The sequence below is a fragment of the Sus scrofa genome, chromosome 1 (assembly GCF_054392235.1).
Source record: "Sus scrofa isolate SSC_HxYL_T2T_F1_AM1 chromosome 1, Sscrofa_HxYL_maternal_Yorkshire_Landrace_v2.0, whole genome shotgun sequence".
NCBI lineage: Eukaryota > Metazoa > Chordata > Mammalia > Artiodactyla > Suidae > Sus > Sus scrofa.
Window position 1 is genome coordinate 187871122 of NC_139383.1, and position 24419 is coordinate 187895540.

At 33.7% G+C, this 24419-nt stretch overlaps 1 protein-coding gene across 9 annotated transcripts in view; it reads right to left on the reverse strand.

The window, feature by feature from the left end:
- Positions 1 to 24419, reverse strand: part of MDGA2 (MAM domain containing glycosylphosphatidylinositol anchor 2) — an 837423-nt gene that overhangs the window by 308283 nt on the left and 504721 nt on the right. For all 9 annotated transcript variants that reach the window (XR_014841441.1, XR_014841443.1, XR_014841412.1 and 6 more), the window contains exon 4: positions 16954 to 17150. Coding sequence is in view for 2 of the 9 variants with exons in the window: in XM_021074079.2 (XP_020929738.1) it covers positions 16954 to 17150 (197 nt within the window). In the remaining 7 variants the exon portion in view is untranslated. The remainder of the gene's footprint in view (positions 1 to 16953; positions 17151 to 24419) is intronic.

Below are 24419 nucleotides of genomic sequence, written 5' to 3' on the forward strand. Positions count from 1 at the left end.
ACACTCCTAAGCTCATTCTATGAAGCCACCATCACCCTGATACCAAGCCAGACAAAGATACCATAAAAAAGAAAATTATAGGCCAATATCACTGATGAACATAGATGCAAAAATCCTCAACAAAATATTAGCAAACTTCATCCAAGTATACATTAAAAAGATCATATACCATGATCAAGTGGGATCCCAGGGATGCAAGGATTCTTCAATATCTGCAAATCAATCAAAGTGATATACCAAATCAACAAACTAAAAAATAAAAAACATATGATCACCTCAATAAATGCAGAAAAAATTTTTGGCAAAATTCAACACCCATTCCTGAATGAAAAAACAACAACAAAAATCCTCTCCAGAGGGTGGGTATAGAGGGGAACTATCTCAAAATAATAAAAGCTATATATGACAAAGATACAAGCAACATGATTCTCAATGGTGAAAAACTGAAAGCATTTCTGCTAAGATCAGGAACAAGACAAGAATGTCCACTTTTACCAAAGTTATTCAACATAGTTTTGGAAGTCCTAGCCATGACTATCAGAGATGAAAAAGAAAATAAAAGGAATCCAAACTGAAAAAGAAGAAGTAAAACTATTACTGTTTGTAGATGACATGGTACTATACCTAGAAAATCCTAAAAACACTGCCATAAAACTGCTCAAGCTCATCAATGAATTTGGTAAGCTGCAGTACACAAAATTAATATATAGAAATCAACTGCATTTCTCTGTACTAACAATGAAAGATCAGAAAGAGAAATTAGGGAAACAATCCTATTTACCAGCAAATCAATAAGAATAAAATACCTAGGAATAAACCTGCCTAAAGAGACAAAAGGCCTATACTCTGAAAACTATTTGAAGCTGATGAAAGAAATCAAAGATGACACAAATAGATGGAAAGCTACACTATGCTCTTGGATTAGAAGACTCAATATTGTCAAAATGACTATACTACCTATGGCAATCTACAGATTCAGTGCAATCCCTATCAAATTATGAAGGGCATTCTTCACAGAACTAAAACAAAATATTTTAAAATTTGTATGGAAACACACAAGAGCCTTAATAGCCAAATAAATATTGAAAAGAACAAAAAAGGAACTGGAAGCATCAGCCTCCTTGACTTCAGACTATACTACAAAGTGACAGTCATCAAAACAGTATGGAATTGACACAAAAAGAGATATATATATCAAAGGAACAGGATAAAAGTCCAGAAATAAATCCAAGTGCCTAGGGGTTCAACTAATCTATGACAAGGGAGGCAAGAACATACAGTGGAGGAAAGACAGTCTCATCAATTAGTGGTGCTAGGAACACCTGACAGGTACATGTGAAAGAATGAAGTTAGAACATTCTCTTATACAAAAAAAAAAAAAAAGTAAGGCTAGATACTTTAAAACTATTTGAGTAAAACACAGGCAGAAAGCTATTTGACATAAATGACAGCAACATCTTGTTTGACCTACCTCCTAGATTAATGACAATAAAGATAAAAATAAACCAATGGGACCTAATTAAACACAAAAGCCTTTGCATAGCAAAGAAACCTTTAAAAAAATGAAATGACAATCCACAGAATGGGAGAAAATCTTTGCAAATGATGCAACCAACAAAGGCTTAACCTCCAAAATATACAAACAATTCAACAACAACAAAACAACCCAATCAAAAAATGGGCAGAAGACCTCAACAGACATTTTGCCAATGAAGACATACAGATGGCCAGCAGGCACATGAAAAAATGCTCAACATCACTAATTATTAGAGAAATGCAAATCAAAACTTCAATGAGGTACCACCTCACACCAGTTAAAATGGCCATCATTAACAACTCAACAAACAACAAATGCTAGCAATGATACGGAGAAAAGGGAACCTTCCTTCACTTTTGGTGGGAATGAAAGTTGGTACAACACTGTGGAAAACAGTATGGAGGTACCTCAGAAAACTAAATACAGAACTGCTATTAGACCCCACAATCCCACTCCTGGACAGATGTCTGTATAAAACATTCATTCAAAAAGATACACGAACCCCTCCCTATGTTCACTGCAGCACTATTCACGACAGCCAAGACATGGAAACAGCCCCAATGTCCACTGACAGAAGAATGGATTAAGAAGCTGTGGTGTATATATATATATATATATATATATATATATATATATATATACACAATGGAATACTATTCAGTCATAAAAAAAGCTCAAAATAATGCCATTTGCAGCAATATAGATGGAACCAAAGATTCCCATACTAAGTGAAGTAAGTCAGAAAGATAAAGACAAAAACCATATGATATCACTTAAACGTGGAGTCTAAAATATGGCACAGATGATCTATCTGTAAAACAGAAACAGATCACGGACATGGAGATTAGATTTGTGTTTTCCAGGTGGAGAGGAGAGAGAAGGGACAGATGGGGAGTTTGGGATTGGTATGCAAAGTATTACATTTAGAACTAATAAGTAATGGGGATCTACTAAACAGCACAGGGAACTGTGCCCAGTCTCTTGGGTTAGAAAAAACAAAAAAAGAATGTGTGTTTCTGTGTATGTGGCTGGATCACTTTTCTGTACAGCAGAAATTGAAAGAGCATTGCAAATCAACTCTACTTTAATAAAAATAAATAAATTAACAGGAGGAAAAAAAGTACTATACTTGTCCTTCACTGCTTAGGGTTTTGCTTTATATATATTTATTTGTCAAGAATTTATTATCTGCTTGGCACCTGCTATGAACTCAATAGATGTTAATATATATAGTCAATATTATAAAAGTGATCTTGCAGTGGTATCAGTTCTCAAATATATACAAAGGATGAACATTTTTATTTAGATTCATATTTAATGACAGTCTCTTTATTTACATATAATTAATTATATTCTGCTACTACTTCTTGTTTCTGTTGCCAACGACAAATTTTTTAGTCCACATTTTCTGTATACTATTTTAACACTACTGAAACCATATCCACTAATGTCATTAATGGTGGTCTTCTGTTAAAATTCAATAAATATTTATTTTTTATGCTTCTATACTTCTATGCTTATTTCCAACACTTTAGATTACATTTGCTACTTGGACAGCTTTTGCATGAAGGTAAACAATTATAAATAATTTAGACACTTCTTTGTTGTATTCTATTCCATTTTCTATCTACTGTACACATTTCAGTCTATAATCTTCCACTAACACTATACTCCCAGTGCAATCTGATACATGGTCATGGTTTCAATTAACACCTATGTATAGATACTTGACAAATTTTTAAGAAAAAATAAGTCACACTTGAAAAAAATCACCAAAAGTATTGTAATTAATGAAATCCTTGTTTTCTGAATTTTTTCCTGTACTTTTACTTGCAAAGTTTGGTAGCCATTACACTCTTGCACTTGAGTTTTCCACCCCCATCTAGATCTCTTAAGATAATCCATAGCGATTTTCTAATTCATTTTGAACATTCTTTTCATTACTGTTTTTGTTTATGTTCTTCTATTCTTCCTGCATTACAGATCTCCTACCCCATAAAAACCCACTTCATAGTTTGCCAACAAACAAGTTAGACTTGTCCCTTCTGTTTCTAGACTAAATTTTTTTTTCTCTTGAATTTCCCCTGGACCTCTCCATGCATGTCCTCTCCCACCATCTCTATACCTTTGACCACTAATCTTGAGTTCTTTGATAACTGCCTGGTAAAGATTTTAATCAGTAAGACATACAATGTCATATCAAACTCAGTGAGTTCACCATTCCATTCCACTTAACTCTAACTGTAGCACCTGATAGACATTTTCCCTTCTGATGTTGTGCTACTTTTTAATGATCACCAGCATCATTCTCCCCATAACTCATACTTACATCTCCTGTCATCATTCACTCTTTAGTTTCTCATTATCCTACATTCAATGGCATCAAGTGCTCTAGATTATTCTTTAGTATTTCCTTCACAAATGGCCTTTACTTTTCAAACTATAGGCATGATATTTGCTTTAGTGCCTCATCAACCACTGATTTAATAGATATGGTTTGAGTGCTTACTTGGGCTAAGGTAATGTACTACCTGCTATCAAGAATGGTCCCTCTCCTTTATTCTAATCACTGCGCATGATGCCACCATATCTCCCTTCATCGTGTCATTTTCATGCCAGGAAACCCTAAGCAGCTTTTGAAAGGTCATTTCAAAAACCTTTAGTGCATCATTTGAGACTCTATGCAGTCTAAGCAAAAATACTTTTTTCTTATTCCTCACACAAATTATTTTTTATTATGTTCATTGAATATTTATTCCCATCAAATAAGTTTCAACACTATTTTGAGGTGCCTTTTTAGAATTTCAATATGTTGACTTATGTTTTTAACTGAATCATGAGGCCTCCAGGGTCAGAGTCATCTTACAGCTCTCATATCATCTAATAGGAAGCATTTTACATTCATTGCTTAATTTTGTTGATTGACAGGATGTATTTAAAATTTGGTCTCTCCACTCATCATATTCTACAAGAAGTATTGTTATCATATTATATAATCATAATGACTTAAGTAAAAGTTACAAAAATATAAAATCTATAAAAATTAGACTTCATGTTTCCCACAGTGCACTCTGTCCTTTGCTTATGATGCTATATTTTTCTTATATTATTCTCATTATATTTTCCCCTCTCTACCTTTTATGTAATACTTGCTATGTTAATAATCAATTGGAAACTGATTCTTTCTCTGTAATTTTTCTACAATTAAATATTTTCACTTGCACTTATAGAATAGATATGTGGTCAACTCTCTTGCTCATTCCTATTCTTTGCAAAATAAAAATAAAAATTATACCAGAGAAAGTCAATTCTTTCCAATTCTTTGAAATGTTATGCCACATTTCCTATCAAAGTTTAAGAGACAGCTAGTTTCTTGATTTAAAATTAACTACAATGTGTGAAGGAAGTTCTTGAAATTTTCTTGATATTCATGCTAAGAGGAACATGATCTCTGTGTAAAAACACATCAGGCTGTACACTTATGTTCCATGTACTTTTCCATATGTGTTTAACATTTCAATGAAAAAAATGTTTATACAAAATTAATAACAGCCTTATTTCAATTTGCACTGGTTTCCTGCAATTTACATTATATATTATGTCAATCTGCCTCTTTTATATAAAAACACATTAAATCCATCCTTATCATTTTGTGCAGTGTGTTTGCATGTTATCAACTCAGCCAAGATTGCTGACTTGAAAAGAACAGAGACAGCTAGTTGTCCTGCACATAGTAAGTGTTCAGTAAACATTTTTGAACCATATGGACTATAAAAGTAATAAGAATCAAAAAATTCTTAAAACTCTGGTAGGCTGAAAAACAGATTTAAGTTAGAGGCTAGCCACACAAGAATTGAACAGTCTATTATTATCAAGAGAATGTAAAAGGGAAGTAAGCCCCAAGGGAAATATATAAAACAGTCCAGTACATCTGAACCAACAGCAATTGATATCTGGCCATTAAAATACAGAGGTCATTTTTGTAGTGGATGCATTCTTGAAATATTTTCTTGTGGTTAGGCATGCTGCTGGTGTTTATGTTACCCAAAAGTAAAGAAAGACTATAAATTGGTAGTAATACTGAGGTTTCTAAGGCTTAAAAAGCCTTACATTTGAGATGATTCATATTCTTTTTTTATATATATACAGCAATTTTTATTTTTTCCATTATAGCAGGTTTTCTTTGTTCTGTCAATTTTCTACAGCAAGGTGACCCAGTTACACATACATGTATACCTTCTTTTTTCTCACATTATCATGCTCCATTTGAGTGAAGTAAGTTAGAAAGATAAAGACAAATACCATATGATATCACTTATATCTGGAATCTAACATAGGGCACAAATGATCCTGTCCACAGAAAAGAAAATCATGGACCTGATTCATATTCTTTAAAGATGAACAAATATGGTCCAGTAAATATAATGGTTTGTGTACAGACTGTCCTAGTTAATTCTTATGCAGATCAGAGCAACAAAGTGGGTGCATGAGAAGGATAGACAAAAAGGTTCTCAATTTCCCAAGGAATAACTTTCAATTCTAGATTCACAATTTCCCAAGGTTCAGTTATCGTATGACTGGAGAATTGTTTTAGGTGAACTAAGATGATAAAATCCTGTATTCAGGAAGCAAGCTACTAAGATGTCTGAACCTAAAGGACAGTCATCTAGGTTAGTATGTAAGATTACTCTATGTAGCATGTTAAAGAGGGAGAGGAGCTGATATAATCTATAAAAGAAAGTAGAAAACAATAGGCAGAGTTAAGGAAAAATTTGAAACAATTAATTCATCACATTCAGGGAATAAGTAAATCATTTAGGCTGACCCTCTTCCTTTCAATAAACAACTCCCAAAGCTCAAAACATTTTTAAAATATATATCATGATGTACAACCAGAGAATATATGCCTATATGAATACATACATATATATATAAAAATATATGCTGTCAAATGGCATGCATATGTACATATGAATATATATCTATATTTATAATGATTTAGACTTTACTATTTAACAACTGTTTTTTCATATAATATTAATTTCATTTCCTTGATCATATAAATTTAACATTTTGTGATGTTGGAAGGCTTTTTGCATGTGAATTTCCATGATTTGTAAAAAGGAATTTTTCCGTTGATTATTGTCTAATTGTCTAATTAGCCTAATTATGACTAATTACATAATTGATGTAAATATGTTCAGTCTTGTAATTAGATGGTGTAATTACAATACACAAGATGATGTCATGAGCATCTTTTAAAAAGTTCTAAAAAATAGCAAGAGTATGTGTAGTTTGTAAAATTTAAGTACACATTTCTTTAATGTTCATAAAATTATTTGAAACATCTATATTTTAAATTTAAATCTATGTCTATAAATAAAATAAAAAGGAAGGCATTCTATATATTATTCAGCAGCCCATTCCAATGGTGACATTGTCAAGTGAAATAATACCCATAAACTGAAGCAGCATTTCTATTTTATTTATAAAAGATATTGGAAATTTCTTTTAAAATTTACTTTCAGATATCAGTTAAAAAATAAACGTTCCAATTCATACTCATTTTTGTGGCTCTAATAACTAATTTATTATAAACTTAGAAATAAATATTTGCTGGCTGACACTTTCAGTATTAAGTATTAGTATAGAAAGCATAATTAAGACTTAGATATATTCTTATTAATTCATATCAGCCTAGAAACACAGACCAATTTCATTTTGGACACATGATCTATAAAAAGGTATAAACAAGGTTTTGTATTTCCACAGGATGGTGAAATAAATACTCAATGGAAATTGATACAGTGATTAACTTGTGTATGAATGTGCATGTGGAGTATATATATCTCATTATGTTAGAAATTCTATTTTATTTAAACAACACATTCTTATCAAATAGGAAAACATAATATATTTAGAAGAAATTTAATTTCATAGTATTAAAAATAAGTAGACTTATGATCTGTCATTTGAATCTTTCCACGATATAGACCCGAGATACCTTCCCAGATTCACAGTACACTGTTCCTCACATATACCAACTATTATTCCAGCCAACCAGAGACATGGCCAGTCTTTGAAGATATTGTCTGCCTTCTGTATATTGCACATGTTATTGCTTTTCATCTCGAATGATCTCTCCATAGCAGTACTGTATACCTCTATTTTGACAATCATTTTTATTTTGTATCATAATCACTGTTTTGTTTTTATAAAGTGTCTGAAATTAGTACCAATTTATTCTTATTTTATTTTTTCATTTTTTGGCATCTCATTTTTTTTCTTTTTAAAAACATTTTTGGAGTATAGTTGGCTTACAATGCTGTATTATTTTCAGGTGTACAGCAAAATGAATCAGTTACATATATAAATATGTTGATTTTTTTTTACATATAGGTTATTATAAACTATTGAGTAGATTTTCCTGTGCTATACAGTAGATTATTGTTAATCAGCTATTGTATAGAGAAGTTGAAAAACCTTTAGGCAGACCCATCCAAAAAAAAAAAAAAAAAAAAGGAGAGGGCTCAAATCAATAAAATTAGAAATGAAACAGGAGAAGTTACAACTGTCGCCAAAGAAATAAAAAGGATCACAAGAGACTACTATAACCAACTATATGCCAATAAAATGGAAAACCTAGAAGAAATGGACAAATTCTTACCAAGGTGCAAGCTTCCAAGTCTGAACCAGGAAGAAATAGAAAATATGAATAGACCAATCATAAACACTGAAACTGAAATGGATTTTTTTTTTTTTTTTTTTTGTCTTTTCTAGGGCCGCTTCCTGTGGCATATGGAGGTTCCCAGGTTAGGGATCTAATCGGAGCTGTAGCCGCTGGCCTATGCCAGAGCCACAACAACGTGTGATCTGAGCCGAATCTGCAACCTACACCACAGCTCATGGCAACGCCAGATCCTTAACCCACTAAGCAAGGCCAGGGATTGAACCTGCAACCTCATGGCTCCTAGTCAGATTTGTTAACCACTGCACCATGATGGGAACTCCTAAACTGTGATTTTAAAAACTTTCAAAAAACCAAAGTCTGGAACGAGATGGCTTCACAGGTGACATATCAAACATTCTGAGAAGAGTTAACACCTATCCTTTTGAAACTCTATTAAAAATTTCCAGAGGAAGGGACGCTCCCAAGCTCATTCTATGAGGCCACCATCACTCTGATACCAAAACTAGACAAGGATACATAAAGAAAGAAAATTACTAGGCCAATATCACTGATGAACACAGATGCAAAAATCCTCAACAGAATACTAGCAAACCAAATCCAACAATATATTAAAAGGATCATAATCCCATGATCAAGTGGGATTTATCCCAGGGTGCAAGGATTCGTTAATTTCTACACATCAATCAAAGTTATATACCACATCAACAAACTGAAAAGTAAAAACCATATGGTCATCTCAATAGATGCAGAAAAAGCTTCTGACAAAATTCAACACCCATTTCTGACAAAAACTCTGTAGAAAGTGGGCACAGAGGAACCTGCTTCAACATAATAAAGGCCATATATGACAAACCTACAGCTAACACCATTCTCAATAGGGAAAGTTGAAAGCATTTCTACTACAATCAAGAATAAGACAAGGATGTTCACTCTCACCATAGTTATTCAACATAATTTTGGAATCCTAGCCATGGCAATCAGAGAAGAAAAAGAAATAAGAGGAATAACTGTTTACTTTGAGTTCTCCCCATATATATTAACAAAGTCAGAGGATCCCTGCCTAGTAAACCTCTTAATCTCTGAAAGACAGTTGCCATTATCTTGTACAAAATAGATCTCAGTCATATTAACTGGATCTTATTTATACTATGAAGACTCCTACAGAGGCTATGGGATTTATGAAAATAAATTAAAATATTATTAAAGTGTGCCAATAAAAACAAAGCTTTTAGTTTTTGGACAGATTTTTCATTATAAAGTACATATGGCAGTGATGGAAACAACAGTCCAAGAAATCAATAATATCTAAGAAATACATACACATACATATTAGCATGATAAGCAAAAGGAAAAATAAACACCATTTCTATCTCATAAATGGCAAAGCCATTACAGGAAAGCAAAAAAACTAAGTCAGTATTGGGGAGCATTTCAAGGATACAAAATAAAATTAATTTATAATCTAAAGAAAATATGAAATATAGAGAAAAGAACTAGATGTAATAACAAATTTTAATCTACATAAAAATTATGTTTTATGATTATAAACATAGAGACCACAAGCTAAGTCCATTGTGTTGCTTTCTACTGCTAAACATCCATAATTAATCATCCTTCCAAATTTCCAAGGCAGCTAGAAGCTACTGATGAGGAAATTGTTTCTTATCAAGTAGATTTATGGGTAAAAATGTTCTTTACACTGTATTATAAAAATGTGTCCTGAAAGCTGGAATTTTAAATTTATTAATTCTAAATTTTTCATCCAACAGAACTTTTAAAGAAATCTTACTTATTTTGTAATTGCCTATATATTTAAAATTATACACAACTAGTAATGTTATCATATCTACCACCCACTCCTGAAGAAACTGTAGGTTCAAGCAGAGTTTAAAAATTGCAGTCAAGGGGGTCAAATATAGAAGTCTGGCAGCAATAGGTGGTGTATTATTTTCTAAAAAGTGCATAGCCAGCCTTACCAGTTCTTATTTTCATGCTACCTGCCTGAGTTCATATATTTATGTTACCAGATAGTTTCAATAGGCATTTGCATTTGTTTTTTCTGCACAAAAGTAAACCTACTATGGCCCACCAAAAACAAAACTCTTGGATATTTATGTGAATATGTATACCTAGCTGCCTTACCCTGAGAGGCATTAAAAACTCTCAAGACTTTCTTAAGTAAATGACTGGTTCCCTATGCATTTATGATAAATACACCTATACACAAGATTGTCACTCAAACCTGTATGTGACAGGTGAATAAACCTAAATAAAACTGGTACTAGAAACTCTTAAATATGCTCTCAAATTGTTCATAGAGCAATACTACACATGATAAAGAGGTAAAATCAAAATGGAGATTAGGGTTTTCATTGCTTGATCATAATACATTGCCAATATCAATCACCCATCAGTTCAATAATCTTAGTATCAGTCTCCTCAAATTGATCTACATATCCAACAAAATTTCACTCAAAATCTTTTCAGATTTTCTCTAGGAACTGTCAAGATGATCCTAAAATTTCAATGGAAATACAAAGAAGGTAAAATATCAAAAGTTATTATAAAAAAGATGAACATGGTTGAGGGACTTTTTTTCTGATTTCAAGACTTATCATAAACCTACAGTAATTGGGGCAGTATGGTATTAGCATAAAGACAGACATATAAGTCAATGGGACAGAACAAATAGTTCAGAAAGGGACCCTAATACATAGGGCCAATTGATTTTCAATTTAAGTGCCAAGGAAATTCAGTGATGAAAGAATGAACTTTTCAATAAGTGGTGGTAGAATACATGTCTATCCAACTGCAAGAAATTAACTTTGAATAGTCCCTCACATATAAATGAACTCAAAGTAGAAAAAGAATATATGTTGGTAAATGTAAGTGGATAACGATTGTTTCAAAGAACAAAATAATATCTTGTTGATTTAAAAATATAGGTAGAATTAAAATACTTGATGAAAAATAACATAAAATACAAAGGATTCAGAGTTCTTGTCGTGGCTCAGTGTAGTTCCTGTGTTTCAGTAGTTAACGAACTCAACTAGTATTCATGAGGACATGGGTTCAAGTTCAATCCCTGACCTTGCTCAGTGGGTTAAGGATCCATTGTTGCCATGAGCTGTGGTGTAGGTTGCAGACGTGGCTTGGATCCTGCACTGCTGTGGCTCTGGCGTAGGCCAGTGGCTACACTTCTGATTAGACCCCTAGCCTGGGAACTTCCATATACTGCAGGTGTGGCCCTAGAAAAGACAAAAAAAATAAATAAAAATGAAAAAAAAAAAACCCTCTTGGTTAAATAGATGCTATAATGGAATAATTTAAATATTTGATAAGTTCAAAAGAAGGCAAAAAAACAGAAATGAAAACAAGTAGGTCATATAGTAAAAAATAGATATTAGTCACTAGATTAAATATTACGATCATTCCACTGGATTAAAACTACAACAAAAATATATATCCTGGTTAAAAGAGATATATTGTAAAGACACAGAAAGTTTGCAAGTAAAAGAGATGAATATCTCTCTCTCCTACCCCCTAAAAATCTCACTAAGCAAAAGAAAGCCTATATAGTTAAAAAAATGACAAAAAGAGTTAGGGCCAAATACATTGCCAGTGGTAAAGGACATTTCTGAATAATAACCTACCAGAAAGATAAGGTATCAGAAAGACAATACACTCAGATTATCTACTAAGAAGATATAATAAATCTAACCTATATATACTAATAATATACCTTCAAAATATATAAAGCAAAAGTTGATAAAAATGGAAGATGTACAGATGGCCAGCAAGCACATGAAAAAATGCTCAACATCACTGATTATTAGAGAAGTGCAAGTCAAAACTACCACGAGATACTACCTCACACCTGTCAGAATGGCCATCATTAATAAGTCCACAAATAACAAATTCTGGAGAGGGGTCTGGAGAAAAGGGAACCCTCTTGAACTGTTGGTGGTATGTAAGCTGGTAGAACCACTATGGAGAACAGTATGGAGGTATCTTAGAAATCTCTACATAGAACTACCATATAACCCAGCAATCCTACTCTTGGGCATATATCCAGATAAAACTTTCCTTAAAAAAGACACATGCACCCACATGTTCATTGCCACACTATTCACAATAGCCAAGACATGGAAACAACCCAAATGTCCATTGACAGATGATTGGATTAGGAAGAGGTGGTATATATACACAATGGAATACTACTCAGCCATAAAAAAGAATGAAATGATGCCATTTGCAGCAACCTGGATGGAACTAGAGATTCTTATAGTAAGTGAAGTAAGTCAGAAAGAGAAAGACAAATACCATATGATATCACATACCTGGAATCTAATACAGGGCACAAATGAACCTTTCCACAAAAAAGAAAATCATGGATTTGGAGAATAGACTTGTGGTTGCCAAGGGGGAGGGAGTAGAGTGGAGTGGGAGCTTGAGGTTAATGGATGCAAACTATTGCCTTTGGAATGGATTAGCAATGAGATCCTGCTGTGTAGCACTGGGAACTCTGTCTAGTCACTTATGATGGAGCATGATCATATGAGAAAATAGAATGTATACATGTACGTGTAACTGGGTCACCATGTGATACAGTAGAAAAAAATTGTATTGGGGAAATAATTGAAAAAATACAATAAAAATTTAAAAAATTTTTTAAAAAGTTGATAAAAATAAACACACATATCTCCTGCCATCATAGTCACAGATAATAACTAAACTCTTGCAAAAACTTTGAGAGCAACAGACCATCAAATCAGGAAATACATGGAATACCTGAATGATACAATTGACAAATGTCTGAACCTCGACAATGCTGGAATGCACATTTTTGTGGGTGCACATGGATTATTCATGGAATTACAGCATAGCCAAGTACACCATGCAAGTCTTGATCTCCAAAGAGTGATATTAGTCATGGTATGTTTCTGACCCAGTGAAATTAGATTAGCTATCAATTAAAAATTATAATAAAATCATCAAATATTTGGAAATTAAATATATGAAAATGAATTTAATTATAGTATCATTCACATTTCACTAAATTGTCTTTAGTGGATAAAGCAGAATGTATTACTCAGCCACAAAAAAGAATAAAATAATGCCATTTGCAGCAACATGGATGGACTTAGAAATTATCAGACTGAGTGAAGTAAGTCAGACAGAGACAGACAAATATCATATGAGATCACTAATATGTGGAATCTAATGAAAATTATACTAAAGAACTTACAAAACAGAAAGAGACTCAAAAATTTTGAAATCAAATTTATAGTTACCAAAGGGGAAACATGGGGCCAGAGGGATAAATTAGGGGTTTGGGATTTAAATATACACACTACCATATATAAAATAGATAAGTAACAAAATCCTACTGTATAGAACAGGGTAATCTACTCAAAACTGTGTAATAACCTATATGTCAAAAGAATCATAAAAGGAACTGATATATATATATATAATCAGTGAATCATATATATCACTGAGTTACTATGCTGTACACCTGAAACTAACACAACTTTTGAAGTCAACTATACTCCAATAAAGTTTATATTAACAAAAATAGGATTGGAGAGTAACTCAGAGAGTAACTCAGGAGTTACTAATAACTTAATTTTTACTATTCCATTGTTACAAATCCAGACATTTCCATGGGAATAATTGGCTCAATATATTTACTGAGAATCCTCCATGTGTCAGGCACCATTTGTGCTGCTGAAAAGACAAAGTCACTGTAATTATTGAATTTATGTCTAAATAGATGAATAAGACAACATGAGAGTTTTAGTGTAGTAAGGTAAAAATGAAACAAAACAAACAAACCAAAATGGGTAGTAGGAAAGAGTAACTATAGAAGGGAAAAGATGTTACTTCATTATAGATCTGTCAAGAAAAGCCTTTTTCAGGTGATGAGTCCTTGGTGTTAAGACCTCTGCCATATTGTCTAAGTAAGTAACATTCTCAATGGAGGGACTGACAACATGTAGATTCTAGGCATGTCTAGAGAGGGCATGGACATAACATGAATGAGGTACAGAAGAGTAGATAAGAGAGAATAAGGCAGGGCAAGGTCAAACATGGTCTTGCAGGCCTCAGTACTTTTTTTTGGATTTACTCTAAACATTGGGAAGCCACTGGAGGGATGAAAGCAGGAAAAAAAAATTACATTTTTTAATGATCATTCAGGTGATTGGATGTTTCTGTAATAAAGTATGATAGCCACTTATGAACCTATTGCTATGTTCCATGGAGAGATCATAGAAGTCACGTGTTACAGCTGGACTTGTATATATCAGGCCTATGTGCAGTATATCAACACAGTGAGGTACGAAGAAAAAACACTGATAACATCTTGTCTACTAGAAAACCAACATTCTCTGCAGTTATAACAAGTAAACTTACCATGTGATACAGTTTGCACATTTCTATCAATCTGGCCTACAAAATATGTTTAATACTAACAAATTAAGTATACATATAACATAAAAGTTTGAAAGTATTTCTACCTTCTACATAATTCTTATAATAGCTACAAATACATAACCATTTCAGAAGAAAAGATATTTTAAAATAGAAGCTATAACTACATGTTATTGACAGTTATCAACTACAGCAGGTGAATCCAGAGCACAGAACTGCAAGGCAAGTTTGTTTCTTCAATAATTTTTAAGAGAATTCAGAGGGGCCAAGCAGCAGAGTTTGAAATACAGTGGAGCAGCAGAGTTTTAAATACAGTGGAAGGTAGAGAAAGCATATGTTATGCAACACAGTATAGAATAACATTCATACTGAAATGTTCATATTAAAACCTGTTGTTTTTCTCATAAAAGGAGAATAAAAGGAAGGAAGAGAAAATATAGGTTACTTTTAAAAGGTAGAATCAATAGCTACTAGTTTGATAATTCTTATAAGATGGGCTTTTATTTTTGAGTTACTAACTTAGAAACAGCAATAAATTCAAAAGAGTGAAAGTATGCTTGTGCTTACTTAATTACTTAAAAACAAATTCTTAATTATTTTCCAAGTGTAAAAGCTTCTCCCAAATTTGGTCTTGGTCCATGTGTTCATTTCCAAGTGATAAGACCCTTCTGAAGATAAGAAACTGCCTGCAGTGATTACGCACCTGGTGACTAGGTATTTAGAATTGTGTTACTATCTGTAAACATCATGTCAAACAGGAAATTATGTTTTCTAAATTTTAGGAATGTCTATATTTTTAAAGACATTGCCAATAGAAGAATCAGTAAATGATAGGTGCTCATTTATCTGGACTTCTAAATCTTAGAGTTACCCAAGCAACTAAATACTGTTAACAAAAATTGGAAGTTATTTTGCTAACTAAAAAAAAAAAAAAATTGATTTCAGTAAAAATTAGAGAATGAATTGCCACATTCACTTTTATTTAATGACAAAATATAGGATGCTGGGAAATTTATAAACTCAGGATAATCTTACATTATTAGAGAGTTCAGATGCATATCCTATAATCATCTTTAGCATTCCAAAGTATAGAATATCTAATAATATTTTAAATTTGGTTATATATTTCTTTAATTATGAATATATGATGTCTCAAAACTTTTACAACATAGTCAAATTCCTGTTTATCTTGTTGCCTATGTATATTTTTTAATTCACAGTCACAATTATTTTGAACATTTTCCAAGTACATTTTTAAAATTTTTTTAGAAAATTAGCTTTGTGCTTCTTTCTGACCATCAAAAAGCTTTATAATAACAGCATTCAAACAGTCCTTTAACTTCAGTGTCTTCAAGAATTATTAATTCTCCACTCTAAATACACGACAGAAGAATATTCCATATTATATTCTTTCTATTTAAATTAATTTGATTTTCTTCTTTATTGAATAAATTTTTAATAATGCAGATATTTTAGCTATTACCTAATTATGGTTCCATTATTAAACTTTTTCAAAACCAAAAATGAACAAAGAAAATTAGACAAGTTTTTTCCCCTAAAACCAAAACCAAATAAATTTCAAGTAGATTTCTTCATTCCTTTAAAATGTATTTACCATTGCAAATGGGAAAAATAAAAACATTTCCTTTTAAGAATTATTTTAAGAGCTATTTCCCACAAATGGCAAAAAGTAGATAGCAAATATACGAAATGTACTTTAGCGTGAAACCTAGGCAAACCTATAGACAAAGAAATATGCTAGGATACATTAATTTAAATTGTCTTTCAAGAGTTAGCATTTTTTATTTATTTATTTATTTATTTTTTTGTCTTTTTGCCTTTTCTAGGACCACCCCCATGGCATGTGGAGGTTCCCAGGCTAGGGGTCTAATCAGAGCTGTAGCCACCAGCCTACACACAGCCACTGCAATGTCAGATATGAGCCGTGTCTGCAACCTACACTACAGCTCATGGCAATGCTGGATCCTTAACCCACCGAGCAAGGGCAGGGATCGAACCCGCAACCTCATGGTTCCTAGTCGGATTCATTAACCACTGAGCCACGATGGGAACTCCAAGAGTTAATATTTTAAATTTAACTACAACATGCAAAATAAACAGACTATTTTTCATTATTTGAGTCCTCTGATCTTTCAGCCAGGCATGTATTTTTTTTTAAAAGACCAGATTGGGAGAAACTATCTTTTCAAGTAGATATCGTATTGCATGATGCCAGAATTAGGAATGTATTGAGCAGAGTGGGTTGGAAATACCATACCTCAATTCTTACCTGGGTAAAGAAGGGTTCATAAATCTCCACTCCTTTATCAGATCCTTGGAGTAATACCTCCTGGCCACGTCTCCAGCTGTACCGGACTGGTGGATTGGAATTCGCAACACACCGGAGGAACACTGTTCTCTCATAGTAAAATTGTTCTTTAGCTTCACCTATACTTTGATGAACAGTTACTACTGGATCATCCAAGTCTAGAAAACATAAAAACAATTTTATGAGTTACATGGCTTTTAAAGTACTATTCATATAAAACTTAACCACACATGAATTTTCCTAACAGCTTGTATTGCTTAGCCCTAGACTCATTTTTTTCATTGAGTTTACTGAATTCATGTGCAGAGAAATTTCCAATGACAGGAGTTAAAGACAATGGTTATTTCTTAATATCTCTATTTATAAGCTGATGTAGTACCAACGACTTTCCTATTTCCAAGGTTGTCAACAGCTACATAGCATGGAGCTCTGTGAGAGAGATCTGAAAATCCAAAAAGTTAGCCAAAGCAATGAGCCGCAGTCAGAGGAAAAAATATCGAGCAGCCTGACTCTTAACCTTAATATTCTTCTTTTCCCAATAATTTATAGCATACATTAAAAACAATTAAAAATTTTTTCATAAATTATTATAATCTTAATATGATATTGTATTGGGTTAAATTTTCCCTTCATCTCAGAGTTTATATCCTAGATCATATTTGTAATTTAAAATGTGCTAACAGAAGGCACTACTATAAAGAATTAATATTTCTGTTAGTGAATATTCGACTAAATGTTTGCTGTTTTATATACATTTTAAAGAAGGGGTATACATAACATTTTAACAAACAGAGTTTAACAAATATTTTCTGGAAAGAAACAATTCACAAATATGTTGGGCTTTGTGGTTTTATATAATCTTTGTCTCAATTACTCAAATTTATCATTGTAGTATGAAAGCATCCAATGAAAATAGGTAAATGAATGAGAGATGAATGTTGCTGAGTTCCAATAAAACCTTATTTAAAAATGCAGGTGACCCAGTCAGATTTGAATTAGGGACATAGTCTGCCATTTACTGCCAACCCCTGATGTATCATATCCCATGTTCTTTTCTAAGTGAAAATAAATTAAGAAATGTATTTGCTTTAAAACAACTGTGCTATATATGCAAAACTTTCTAAGAGAGTAAATCTTAAAAGTTCTTATTACCAGAAAAAAAATGGGGAACTTTGCATGGTGATAGTCAGTAACTAGAGTTACTATGGTGATCATTTTGGACCTGTATACAAATATTGAATCACTATGTTGTATACCTAAAATTAATGTTATTTGTCAATGAAACAAGTATAAATAAAATTTTTTTAAATGTGTAAAATATTAAAAGACAACAGAAGTAGTGAAGTAAAGGTTGCCCTAAGGAGTCAAAGAACAGAATCACAAATTTCTCCAGTTTTAAAAAAAGCTGTTTTGAATGTGAACCGCTTGACATCTCGACTTAGATTTCTAGTTTTGCAATATTCTGAGTTTTTTTTTTTTCCAACATTAGAATCTGTTCACAGCTACCTCAATAGCCTCTAATTTTAGTAGTGAAAGTTTACAGAACAACTGCTGCTTTTTGGAAAAGTTTAAGGAACTTTCAGTTTAAATGCATTTTATTAGCTGTGCAGGAATCATGTCTGATTTTAATAAGTTAGAATATTATGGATACCAGCATTATAATCACAAAATGTTTAAATGTCTTTAAAATCCATCAAATAGTTTCTTATTTAATAATTAGGGTTTTACCTATAAAATCTATCGAGTAGTTTCTTATTTAAAAATTAAGGTTTTATGTATAGGAGACTGAAAAGCTGAATTCAGTCTTAGTGACATAAAAAAAGATACTATTAGTCAATTGTAAATAACTTATTTTTCCTTGTTTAAGCCATAATTTCTTTCAGTTACAGTCTCCTTTTTAGAAGATATGAGCTGTGTTTTATTGAAAGAACAAAATTCTCAAGCCGAAAGTTTAGAAACAAAACAGAACTTGATGGGAAACAGTGTATCAATGGTAACTTTCTTTGGGTTCCAAAAATGAATAATATTATACTTTCCAAACATCCATTTATTGAAGTATCCCTAGCTCTTTTCAGGTTAGGTGGTGGTGCTGATAGGCACAGTGAAGAAGAGACCAAACCTGAACAGTTGTTTAAACATGCTGGTCCCTGACTTTGAGGAGTTTCGGGTCTCTGGCCTTCTAAGGATCTCACCCTGTGACAATGGCTTACTGAACACTGTATTGGCAGGATCATCTGTTAGAGTCATCCATGTTTAGAAATTTCTTTTTCATGAAACTTCTAGTTTTTGCTTTTGTTTTTGTTTTTTTTTTACATTTAAAAACAAATATGCCACTAGTGATTATCTTTCTGTACAGTATATAACATATTTGTCTGTTATTTCTATTAATACTTTAAAAGATTAAAAACATGTAAAAGTGAAACCAAAAAATCAAATATACCAAAAACAAGATTTCCTTTAGACAAAACAAACAATGGCATAGCTAAAAATTATATTTTAAGAGAGATATGTACATATTTATGTATGTACACATACATAAATACATACATGATACACACATGTACATATGCATAAATACATAATATATGGTTTAAGTGACATGTCTATAAAAATTATGTTTAATATATAGTCTATATAATACTGTATATATACTGAATATGTGTATTTGCCTTAGGTCAAGTTTCTTGGAAAAGAGACTCTAAGACACAGGTGTGTGCAGGAAGTGTATAGGAAAGCACCTTCAACACTCATGGGGGAGTGAAGGCAGTAGATTTGTTGAGGAGAGCTCAACTACAGTGCAGTTGCAACAAAGTTCTCAGTGGCTTAGAGATGTTCTGAAGCCCTGATGTCCCCTCAGAGCTATATTTCCTTAAGGCAAGGAAGGTAAGTCTTCCCCACCAACTGATCATTGCAGGTGTGCTGCTCCCCACTGAGGCCTTGACCTTGGGAGGGGCAGCTCTGTTTGGCCTAGGGTGATTTCTAGAGAAGGATTTAGCTGAGAGCCATCAGCTGCTAAGACTCAGCAGCTGGAGATGTAAGTATTTTAATCCTGAGGAAGGGATCTGTGGGCACACTGCAGCCTCCATTCAGGTCCACTTGCTAGGCATAACACTCACTCTATCTGGGAAAAGCTGTTCCATGATTCTGGTTAATCACCTTTCCTGGGAAATCTTTCAAAAAAAAAAACTGGTGGGATGATCATTATCGTCTGTTACTATCACTGTTCTAGATTGCTCTTGCCCTGGGCTAGTACATCTTTTGGGGTAAGCACCTGACCTAGTGAGGTTACCAGATCTTTGTCACTGAGGATTTTTGAGCCACTGGTAACAGATTCTCAAGCATTAATAATACATTTGTCTGTTTACCACCAAAATTGGACAGTAGAATAGCAAGGAATAACTCAGTGGATCAACTGGATATCAAAAATATTCTTACTGCCTCACGGAGTAACAATTCTAACCCTAAACTGATTTTACAGGCCAGTTACTCCCAATGCAAGAGTGACTCCCTTTATGCACTGTTTCCTGATGCAAGAAACCTAAATATCGGAGTAGCAGTCAAGCCTTGAAGATTAATAAGATCTTTTCTATGTCACTTAGTTAAAGTGTTTTTCCTTTCTGACACCAAGGACTTCTAAACTGGCAGAGGCCAGAGTTGAGGGAAGGGAAACATAGATTCCCCAAGTGGGTCACGAATGTGATGGTAGTAATAGGGTCTCTACTTAATTCTTGAACCTATGTATTCTACACCCCCCCCAAATTCATATAATAATAGGCATTGAATTGATTTAGGATGTATACTTCATCTTGGAAGATGGCAACTTCTTACCGGATATTATTTCTCCAAGACTCACTCACCCCCTCTAAGGACCATTCTATCACTCTAATAAGTTAATATTTTTAGGTGGTATCGAAGACAATATAACTAGAGAATCTCATGGCAGTCCTCCTGCTGATGTGCCTTCACTGCTGTAAAATATGGTTTTTGTCCAATGAGTGGTTAGGTAAGACTGTGTATTAAGAACAAAACATTATAAAAGCCACTGGAGATGGTTGCTGCTGGCTAAGGTCAGCAGAAAAATCCATACCCAGAAAACATGTCAAATTCAATCGAAATAATGCATTGTCACTTTAAGGGTAAAAATAGGTCTAATATAATAAACTTGGTACCAAGGAGTTTGGTTGGCATTCTTAAAGGATCTAGAGACAAATATTGGTTTCTGCTGCTTCCAGGATAGATATTCAGTCCTGTCACTAGACAGACCAACCTTTGTAAATTATAACCCATCCTTCAAACTTATGCATAGCCTCTATCCCTAACATTATGGCTATTCTTTTCATAAGCCTGCTGTCCCAGCTATGGGTGACCAATGACAGAAGCTGGCTGATATCAATCTGCATTACTTTGTTTACTTCATTGTTTTGTGCTGCTTCTGTGGTAGATACTTTTTGATGCTAATTAACATGCAATGCAAATATTATCACACTTCATGCCACTTCATATGTCCATCCAAACACCTGAACAGATCTCCCTTTACCATACAAAGTGGTTTCCCAGGCACAGCACCTAAATTAAGTTCCATCCACTGGGAAGATTTTCCCTTATTCCTGTCTATCAAGGACATCACAGTGTGGGTTTCTAGTGAAACAGAAGTTCAATTTTGAGCTTGCATACATGTACTGAGCTGACTTAGCATGAAAAAAAAGCTTAGTCTTTTTTTTTCCCCCACCATTTGCTCAGGAGAGACCTTTTATGTGGCTCAGTATTAACTCAGATAGAGACACTGGAAAAACATGCATAGATGTCATAAGAGTCTAGGCAATTGCTTGTTCAGCTTACTTGGGCCCTTAGGCTCTGACCGTACTTCGTCTTAGATGTACCACTTCATCTTGTGATGCACTACAGATAGGTCTGCCTGATTTTTATGATGGAGCGATGGTAGATATGAAAAAACTCAAGGTGTGATTGGCATGTCAGGCCACATGGTATGAAAATTATGAGGTTCAACAATTGGGCAAGGAGTCCTGCCTTTTCTTATATGACCAAATTCAGGTTCCTCATCATCCGTCTGATTTCTTTAATTGTGCAGATGGGGCAATACCCTCATTGACGGTCCACTTGTTTTCTCCAAGGATGCTGTGTTCTATTAACCCTCTCCACAGCTCTCTGTAAGTCTAGAACACTGGATGCTAGGTGCTCATTAATAATTGTACCCATCTTGCCTGTGACAGCTAAGCACTGCCACCTAGCCTCTATTAATTTTGAGATCTTAGTATCCCATTGCAAACAAGGAGACCCACTCTGTAATAGCATCTCCTGCTATGAACATGTACCTACAGAGAACATCACCTTTGAGTCTCAGTGATGCCTGTGTCTCAGTCAATAGTACATTTCTATTGCTTTATTGATGTGGTGTCCACCAAGCCTTTCTGTAGAATCCATTGAGCAGATGACATTTTTAGGTTCTAACTGGTAAATTAGCTCTAGCATGCTTACATATCTGAGTCATTTGATCCCTTTTCTACTGTTTACACAGCAACTGTGGCAGCTTCTTTTTGTGGAGATCACTGCTTTTCCCAAGCTTCCAACAAGAACCACTTTAGCAGTAGCAACTCTCTCCTGCTGTCATTGCTAAGGCCTGAATCTTAATTCAAGGGATAATGCTCCCATAGCAATAAACTCTTATTCTTTATCCCCATTCAATCTTATCCTTCATCTCCCATCTTACACAATTTTATTCTCAAGCCTATCTGATCCAGCAGCCTCAGGATCATACTTCCTATATACTCTCCTGACTCCTATTCCTAAATCTTGGCTAGGGTCTGCAGTTCATTTGAGGCATAGCATAAGCCCTTTCCTCCCTTAAACACACAGTATTTTTCCAAGATCATAATGTGAACTATTGACCCTTTATATTGATCCTGTGGCAAGAAAGGGGAGTGAGGATACATCCTAAGAGGGGTATGTATTACCACAAAAGGAAGGAGGTTCCACATCATCTTTAAGCAAGAGGAAAGTGATAGCTTCTAATTGGAAGATACCATCCACTTCTGCAGGCTCAGGTTTAGGAAGGTCTAGGTTTTCAAGATCATAAACCCAGACATACCCCACTTCCCAATTTCCAGCTGGGGTTCAAACACTGGCTTTGCTGGTTTGCTGGGACTGAGGATTCAAGCTTCTCTGGAACTCTGGTGTACTTTTAAATAAGTTCTAAGCCTTATTAGCAGCTTTTATAACCTCTGGCAAAAGAAGATAAGGATTTCCTTATATTCTACTAAAGAGGTTTTCTTAAGATTACACATCACCTTCAATTCATGATTAATCACAATCTGTCTTTTATTCTTTTTCTCTACTGTATAAACAGAACTCAGCAGAAACTGATTCCACTGTCCTTATAATTATTACTTTCTATTGAATTCCTCAAAAGCCTGAGGTATTGAATTCACAGAGCATTACCTTCCATTGCTACCAATCTTTGTTCACCATCTGTGAAGGCTTTAACAGTTTCACCACTATAGCATTCAAGGACTATCTGTGGTTCACCTACCACCAGTCAGGGGTCCTCACTGCCAGTCAGTTAGTGGGTTGATGGGTGGTCTATCTATCACATTCTATTTTAGACTATTTCCTCAGACCATCTAGAATGATTCCTTGAAAAATATGATTCTCTGATAAATATGGATTCAGGAAATTTATTGAGGAGTGCTCTCATGATGAATTCTTGTGATGATGTGCCAAAAAAAAAAAAAAAGAGGTAGACTTAGGTAGTGGGGGGGAGTTAAACTGAGATGCATCACTACAAAGTCTCCAGATGATCTCGAAGGAACTGCAGAGTTGAGATGGCCTTTCAGAGATGGCCTTTCAGAGTTGTCCCACAGAAGACAATGATCAGTCACAGATTAGCCTGGTGAAGAGGCTAGGCAGCTTAGGTTAGGCAGCTCTTTTCGGCTGAAGGTAATTTGATGAGAGGGATTCACTTGATGTTGAGAGTCAGTATCTTCCATCATTCCCAGGGTACAGACTGAGTACATGCTATACTGTTTCATCCAAAGACCTTGAGATGAAATCATATGATCACTTTCTATTTTTATTTTTTTAATTATTTTTATACAATGATTTTTATTTTTTTCCATTATAACTGGTTTACAGTGTTCTGTCCATTTTCTACCATACAGCATGGTGACCCAGTTACACATACATGTATACATTCTTTTTTCTCACATTATCATGTTCCATCATAAGTGACTAGACGTAGTTCTATATTTACTGAATAGTCAACTTTCACACAAAATTAGTTAGATAATATTACAAAACCACACTGGGCTATTTTATCTTACTGCTGATATTTTATCTATATTTATTTCTTCTCTTTAAAATAAATTTATTTAAGTTTTATAGGCTAAGCATGTGAAATGTAAATACCTAGA